Source organism: Papaver somniferum, chromosome 2 (assembly GCF_003573695.1).
Source record: "Papaver somniferum cultivar HN1 chromosome 2, ASM357369v1, whole genome shotgun sequence".
NCBI classification, from domain to species: domain Eukaryota; kingdom Viridiplantae; phylum Streptophyta; class Magnoliopsida; order Ranunculales; family Papaveraceae; genus Papaver; species Papaver somniferum.
Genome location: NC_039359.1, coordinates 26,709,844 through 26,718,856, shown reverse-complemented (window position 1 = coordinate 26,718,856; position 9,013 = coordinate 26,709,844). Strand labels below are relative to the sequence as shown.

Genomic DNA, 9,013 nt, shown 5'->3' with positions numbered 1-9,013 from the left:
TTAGAGAGTTGTTCAATTGCAAGGAAATCTTATGTAACTACACAAGACACAATCGAAAAAAAAAACGATTTGATTCACTCGAATCGGTTCATGAACTATATAGCCACGGTTTGCAATTCGCATTCCTTAGTTTATATAAGAATAAGTTCCGGGAATTTCTGCGGAGTTTGGAAGTATGTGTACCCGTTCGCATACTGGCGAACCCAAACTAAGTCCGGCCACTTAGGTATGCGTACCCGTTTGCATACTTGAGTAGGTTATGTTCTAAAATCGGTTTGTTTATGAACTAATACATTTATATATAAAGGAATGCAATCTTTTGCAAACCGTGTCTATAATGTTCATGAATTGATTCATGTGAATCAAAATCGATTTTGCTTCAATTGTGTCTTGTATACTTCTATTATAATATAAACAATTGAACAAATCTAGAATTAGTTTCATTTGAGTCATTTGAACTGGTTATGGTTAAGATGAATATGGTTTATATGAAAGTGTTAATATGGCTAACTTCGGTTAAGTATTGTTGAGCCAACAAAGGTGCACACGTTTAGGTATACGGTTACTCATATCTAAATAAAGTCACTTTTCATTTGTGTGTAACAAGCTAAGTTCGATCTAACAATTGAAAGATATTAGCTTGAGTCTAATCAGGTTTTCATCTAACGGTGAATATTGAATGCTTTGTTACCAAGGTAACATTGATTGCAACCCCTAATTTGAAGACTATATAAAGGAGAACTCTAGCAACTGGTAAACCTAATCCCCACACCTCCTCTATGATACTAGTTGCCACTAGAGTCGATTCTCCATTAACCTTAGGTTTTCCCAAAACCCCGTAGGTTAACGACTTAAAGACTTCATTGGGATTGTGAAGCCAGACCTAACTATTTTCTTTGTAGTTGTGTGTTCTGATCTTGCTATTTTCTATCGTGATTGAGTACTATCTTCTCTAAGATGCTCGAGATTTAATCTCCGATAGGCAAGATAAAAATTAGTCACAAACATCTTCGTCTCATCGTTTGTGATTCCACAATATCTTGTTTCGCTACCATACGATTAAGATTATTGTGAGGTGATTGATATTTCTAGGCTGTTCTTCGGGAATATAAGTCCGGTATATCAATTGGTTCATGTTCAACTTGATTTATCAAAAGACGGAATAAAACTCATAGCTTTATCTGCGGGAGACCGATTTATCTATTCAATAGACTTTTCTGTGTGAGACAGATTGGTTTATCAAGTCTTCGACTTTGGGTTGTAGCAACTCTTAGTTGTGGGTAAGATCAGCTAAGGGAATCAAGTGCGTAGAGTCCTGCTGGGATTCATAGACGTGAGGAGCGCAACTGTACCTTGATCAGTATGAGATTGGTTAGGGCTCAACTACGTTCCTTTTTTTTTAAAGGAGTTAAAAATACAACCTAGCATGAACCAGGGAAAATAACACAGAAACAAAAGAGACAACTAAAAGTCAAATCTAAAAAGGAAAAGCTAAGTCAATCTATAATATGGTTGATCAGGGAACTCAAGTCTGGGCAAGCTGCTAGGTTTGTCAATGAATGTGAGCCTTTGACCCTTCTGAAGATGCACACTTTCTTTAGCAAAATGTTCAGCTGAGAAGTTGATTTCTCTATAGACATGTCTGTAGGATATTGTAGGGGAATATGAGAGAATTCTCTGCCATCTAGCCAAAAGAAACCATGGAATCTTGTCCTGCTTCAGAGAGGTGATACAAGCTTTGGAATCAGATTGTATAATTAGTTTGAAATGCTGGTTTTCAACAGCCCATTCCATATCTCTAATATTAGCTATATATTCTGCAACATAGTTGGAAGTAACTCCCAGACCTCCAGATTCTACAAAAACAAACATACCACTGTGGTTTCTGGATACAAAACCATAGCCTGCATTACCTGGGTTTCCTCTAAAGGCTCCATCACAGCATAATAACAATTCATCCTCATTTGGCAGATGAAAGAAGATTTCAATAATTCTAACTTGCTTCATTCTTCTCATCTGGGTAAGAAAGAACTGCAGTATATCCCTTTTATAACTGGATCCCCACATATTACCTTTCAGTCTACATTCACAGTCATGGACCCTTCTTTTCATCTTAAGTTGCAGTTTATTAGCATCAGGCTTTTCATCATCATAGTAGACATCATTTCTCAAAAACCAGATTTCAACCATCAAGGTAAAAGAGCTGATTACCCACAATTCTTTTATTACAGGGCTAGAATTTTTACTCATTTTTAACAGATCTTCAAAAAGACTTAGGATTAAGGAAATGGAATATACCTCCTAACCAGCTCCACAAACTCTGACTGAAATTGCAATTCCAAAGGATATGGTCCATGCTATCTTCTCCATTGTGGCATAAATAACATCTGGAAGCAAAGTTGAATCCTTTCTTTCTCAGATTTTCATCAGTAGAGCAAACTTCTCAAGTAATCTTCCATACATTTGCAGAAGTGGAAGGGATGACAACAATATTCCATATCTTCATGTACCAATGCAGTTTTGGCACAGCTTGACTAATCTTCTTTACAACATCAGACACTGTAAACATTCCAGAATGACTATTACACCAGATCAATAAATCTTCCCCAACTTTAAGAACAGGCAACTGCTCAGCACTAAAAAATTGCAAGAAATCTTCATGAAAACACCATTGTCCATTAATAATAATATCTTGAACCTTTAAATTGGGGTGTGAAGTAATAAAGGGATGATAAGGGAAAAAACTGCTTAATGGTTCTTCAAAAATCCATCTATCATTCCATAAAGAAATTTTAGATCCATTTCCAACTGTCCATCTAGTGTAGTTATTGAAGTCCTGAATAACCCATCTGATTCTAGGCCAAACAGAACATCTCTTGTAATAAGTAATCAAATTGCCATTTTTGTCCATATATTTTGCTAGAAAAAACGTAGCCCATTCATCTTGACAGTGCAACATTTTCCATATAAACTTCATTAGTAAGGCCTTATTCATATCTTCTAATTTTCCAAATACCAAGGCCACCTTCCTCCTTAGAAGTACAAACATTGTCCCATTTTAGAGTAACACATTTTCTATCTTCAGCATTCCCTAACCATAACTAATTTCTGATATTCTTTCACAGGCATCAATGATTTTTGCTGGCCATTTGTAGATGGACATGTTGTAAATAGGAATACTACTAAGCACATGTTTAACCAAAGTAATCCTGACTTGAAAGTTAAGAAGTTTACCACTCCATGCAGTTAATCTGTGTTGCATATATTCAACCATGTGCCAAACATGTATAGACTTAACCCTTCTTTGAACAATCATAACTCCCAAATATTTATCAGGAAAAGAGGAAATATCCATTTGAAGAGAAGCAGCAATTAATCTTTTTCTAGCAACATAAGTACCATCAACAAAACATTTGCTCTTAGCAGAATTGATAACTTGACCAGTAGCAGCTTGATAATCAATGAGTAAGGATTTCAAATTATCAATACTTTTCATCCCTCCATTACAGAACAAAAAAATATCATCAACAAACATTAAATGGGTGGGGTGAATTCCATTTCTAATAACCATAGGCTGTATCTTCTTTTCCATAACCAATTTATGAATATTTCTACTAAGGATATCTTCTGCAATAATGAATTAGATTATTAGATGATGTACCTATAGGAGGAGCTCCCCCCACTACATCTTTAAATGGAGCTTCAACATTTGTATTTTCTGAAGTTGTTGTTGTAGATGAAATAGGTATTATTGGAATATCTAAATGATTTGTTGAAGAAGATTTACTACCAGCTGCACTTTTTGGCTCAGGACTTTGATCATTGACCTTTAATCTTAGAGTAGTAACTGATGGAGAATTAGTAGAACTTTGATTATTCTCATTAACATTTAACCTTGGAGTAACAATAGCTTGCACACTAGCAGTTGGAGTAACAGCTGCTGGAGAGGCTTGCATTTTTTGATGTGCTTGGGTGGTATTAATCTGATTATCAGTGCTTTGAGAAACTAGCTTGCTCAACCTAAATTCAGTAGTAAGATGTCCAACAATCTTACATTTAGAACAAAACTTTGGTAAATTAGTTAAAATGAACCCTTGAGAGAAAGCTCCATATCTTGTTATAATGAATACATTTTGCTAAATCAACTTCAATAAGAACTTTTGCATAATATCCACTTTGATATTGAAGAGTAGCTGCATAAACCTTGATTGGATTACCAATTGCTCTACTGATTGTGAATAAAGTTTTTTCATCCCAATATTCAAGACTTAATCCAGGAAACTGAACCCAAATCATTGCTTTATAAGTATGTTGATTTTCGGATATGAAATTAGGTATCCAATTTCTGACTTTAAGAACTTGGTCAAGAACTTCCCGTCTGCCATTTTTAACATATTTTTTATCTTCAATGTTTGATAACTTGATTATGAAAAACCCTTTACCAAGAGGTATCATCTGACATTGACCTGTTAAACTCCATTGTTTCCTCAAAATAGTTGATGCTTCTGGAAATTTTATACGAATAAGATTGTAGATGGTGGATTTTCGACAAGGGTTAAAGTTGTAAAACCCTAATTATAATGCTCCGGATCCGGCAATCGGATGAGTAGTGAGACTCATGTCTCTCATTAAAGCATGAAAGATCATGCCATAAATCTCTGACTGAGAAGGTTGTATCTCAGAGTATATGTAGATGTGTAGTCTCCCAGCTGAGGGCACGACACATCTCATGAATACTGAGAAATTTCAGTAATTATTTCTGTATAGAATCGAAAGATTGGACGGCTCCTAGACAACATGCCTGCTAGTATAGAGCAACAACGTCTTCAGGATGCAACCAAGTTTTCCCTGACTATATAGGAGAAATATGACACTCCAGCAAGTTCATATTGCTCAACACTCAGATAATTAATGCTCCTAGACAGCATGCCTGCTAGTATAGAGCCATCAATTAATTATCTCTGATCGTAACTGAATATGCAGCTATATTCTACGATTCTTAGAATATTTCGTTACTTCAACTTATGGTTCTTCCCAGCAGAGTTCCATGGGTTAATAATAAATATTCAACGTACTGGCATCTGAGCATCGAATAAGCCCTGACTAAAATGGTGCAAGTGTACTTGGCAATAATGCACAGACCAGCATCTGAATGCACAAACGAGCATTTTCGAACACGAAGGAACGATGAACCTATGCAAAATAGGAAGAAAAATAATAATAATAAAATCTTAACAAAGGCGCCATGGGACTGGGCTCACCAGCCGGCCAGTCACGCCGTGACCAGTCCCATGCCCAATTTTATATTTTATTATATTTTATTATTTTTCCCTGATCTCATAAAAATCCTCTCATTTGAGCAAATCTCATTCGTTTCAAGGAAACTCCCAGTCCCATGGTGTTTCCACACGTCAAGGAAATAATAAAATTAAGAAAAGGTGTCGCGGGACCAAGCCCACTAGCCGTCCGGCCATGCCCTGGCCGTGACCGGTCCCACACCTCACGGTTCCTTATTATTTTATTAATTTCCTCATCCTATCAAAATTCCCTGATTTCATGATTTTTCCCTAAACCCATGAAAATATATTATAAAATTAGGAAAACCGCAGGACCGGGCCCTAGCCGGTCCCACATGCCCCTTATTTTATTTTTATTATTATTATTTGTTTTGTTTTCCTCATTCCATGAAAACTCTCTGATTTCAACAAAATACCTTGGTTTCAACAAAACTCTTGATTTTATGATATTTCCCTAAAATCATGAAATTTACATAAAATTGGGAAGAGTGCCCTGGGACCGTGCCCATTGGCCGGCCGGCCAAGCCCTGGCCGTTGTCGGTCCCACACTCCACCATTCCCTATTTTATTTTATTTTTTTCCTAATCTCATGTAAATTCCTTAATTTCATGAAATTCTTCAGTTTTTATAGAATTTTCCTCAAATCAGAGAAAAAATACAGAAAATTATATAAAATTGGGAAAAGTGCTGCGGGACCGAGCTTGCTAGCTGGCCGGTCATGCCATGGCCGGTCCCACACTTTGCAATCCCCTATTTTATTAACTATTTTTCATCATCTCATGAATTTTTCCTAGTTTCAACAAAACCCTGGATTCTGCATATTTTCTCAAAACGTTGCTCAAACGCGAACCGGAAAATATCAAACCTCTCAGGACTGAGACATGAACACCATGGTGACACGGGCACATCCCCTTGACCGACCAAGGGTGGCCCTAAGGCTTGCAAATATCCGTTCCCACATGTTTTAGTTATTTTGACCTAATTTGCTCAATTGCACGTATTTGGTCCAAACTCTTTTCAAACAATTGAGGGTTTGCTCAAATGACCACCAGTTGGTCCCACGACCACCAAGGGCCGGTCTCATGACCTCTTGGTCGGTACCTCATCTTTTCATGGCTAGGTTTTACTACCTGTCGCTCACACGAGCATCATTTTAATAAATGATTAAACCAGCATTTAATCATTCTTTCACCAACTGGTCTTCAAGAGACTTTGGTATTTTGCTCATTCGAGAATATGGGTGTTACATGGTAGACTCATCATCCCATGTAGTCGGTCCCTGCTTCGCTCTGCGGTTGATTTTCAATAAATTATCAATTCATTAAAATTAGGGTTTTGAATCCAGAGTTCTGCAAAACATAATTCTGAACAGATTCAAAAACTGATAATTTTATATTGATCCCGTGATCAACACTTTTATTTATTATACTCATCCCAGCAGTCAGTGTCTTAAATTAGTATTTTATTTGGTCATGCTACCAACAATTCATCAAACGAGCAATATTTGCTCAGACTAGCAATATTTGCTCAGACTGGCAATATTATTTGCTCAGATCATAGAATATTGGTTCAACTATCAATATTCAACAATTCAGCAACATAGTTTGCTCAAGTTATCAACATTTACTGTACCTCGTCTCAACAGATGTGTTTGATTCATGAGTCTTAGAACATTCGCAAATCATGTTCAACTCAGCAATACAAGGACTCATCGTCCCATAAAGTCATCAACTGACTCCACAATCACGAGACATCAGTTGTGTCACATGGGGGGATATTAACTAGGGTTTTGGTCAGGCGGTCTATGGCACGTGTGTTCATACACACGAAGAGAATGCGAGCAAGTGGTGCAATCAGTTGGAGGAGTCAACAAAGTAGTGGGTGGAAAATTAACCAAGTCTCTGCACGATGAGCAACTGGTTTTAACACGATATCCTACTTCCCCACCCTTTGACTTCAGCAACTGTCACACTTCATGGGATCATGGTATTTTCAATTACAGCAATATAAAAGGTCTCTGAATCATGATTGAAAGAACAAGATTCGAATACTCAAACATTCGTATACACAAGAATTTCTCGACAAGTTCATACAGACAACCTTTCGTCTACACGAACTCATCGTCTGAGCATTCACTCTCAACTGAGTAAATTCAATCATTCAGAACTTTCCTACGCTGAATTCACAACACACCTACAATCTCATATCACCATTGATCTCACACATTTCCAGCTTCCCTCCTACAGATCAACCCATCCTCTCTTGTGACTGAATTGACTCTGGAACGACCATTGTCTTGGTTTAGGCCGGGGTATTACATATTGATCTCTCGAATCTAAATCACTCCCTTCTTGCAGTGCATCTGTGTGAGGTTTAACATTTCACTCGGTTCAAGGAGTCTCCACACGGTCGTCTCCTCAATTCAGTAAAAACCAGCAAATCGTTTTTCCCCATCTACAGATTGACGACCACAGTGGGAGATTAATCTCTCGGTTGCAATCTCAATCTTTCACAAGATGGTTGATCTTAGGTCACGTACGATCGCAGACCCTAACACAAATGATGCTAGCACTAGCAACAACACTAACAATCATATTCCAAAAACCATTCCTGCTTCCAACGATGGTTGTGGTCGTCAGACCAATTCTGGAGCACATCCCCTTTTCGGCCGGTATCCCGAGGAAGTCAGAGAAAATCCACCTACCATAGGCGATCTCATAAAATGTAGGAAACTCTTGCTAAGAATCAGACTGACATGGATGCTACACAGAAGGAGCTGTGTAATTATCGCAAAACTCTTACTGACAAGATTTCAGAGAAGACTCAAGGAAAAGGAAAAGAAATATCCTCAGATGATCCTGAAGTAGTTCCAATTCATACAGTGGATGACAGCGAAGTCTGCAAAGCTGCAGACGATCCATCAGCAAAGGAATCATCAAATTTCATTACTCGGGAAGATTTGGAACTCCTCTTGGAGAACCGTGTAAAAGACATGATATCACATGTCCATCGTCACCAGCCTCCGTACCCTGCTGCTACGCAAAGGATTCCTCTTCCAAAAGGTTATACCTCTCTAACCTTCACTTTGTATGACGGAACATGCAATGCTTGGGAACATGTTTCTCGGTTCCTGGAAGCCTTGGGTGAAAATGAACATAACCATGTTGTTCGCCTCAAAGAATTTTCAAAATCCTTGAAAGGAAGGGCATACACCTGGTACAACATTATCACACCATGAACTATCAACAATTGGGGAGAAATGATTAACGCCTTCTATAGAAAGTACTTCTTTGTTTCAGATCTAATTACTCTCTCTGATCTTGGAAGAATGTTTCAGAGGAGCAATGAACATCCCAATGACTACGTGAAAAGATTCAGAGTCCAGGCCCTGGACTGTCATGATCCTAACATCACATAACAACAACTGGTAGACTTGTGCATCAACGGCATGATCCCGGTCTACAAAGCTTTATTGGAAAATCTTCGTTTCCAGACCTTCTCAGAGCTTCATGAAGCGACAAAGAGATCGGCAACTACTGCACCCGCTTTACTGGAAAGAAAAAAAGCTACAAAGGCTAAAGAATCGCGAGACACTCGAGGTAGCAGACGTCTGATTAACAAGCAGTACAACCTCCATCCTTCCACAAACGTTGTTGCATAAAGGAGCAAACGGAAAGCCGAACCGCCGCCCAAGCATACCTCATCCCCTTCAAAAG

General features: G+C 38.0%; 1 protein-coding gene across 1 annotated transcript; it reads right to left on the bottom strand.

Moving 5' to 3' along the window:
• Positions 1-1,491: 1,491 nt before the first annotated feature.
• On the bottom strand, positions 1,492-2,250 carry LOC113350772. Its single transcript, XM_026594894.1, has one exon. It carries the CDS (start codon positions 2,248-2,250, stop codon positions 1,492-1,494), a length of 759 nt encoding a protein of 252 aa, XP_026450679.1.
• Positions 2,251-9,013: the final 6,763 nt, after the last annotated feature.

Coding starts and splice junctions, on each gene's coding strand:
- LOC113350772 (XM_026594894.1), bottom strand. CDS start 2,250: ATGAGTAAAAATTCTAGCCCTGTAATAAAAGAATTGTGGGTAATCAGC.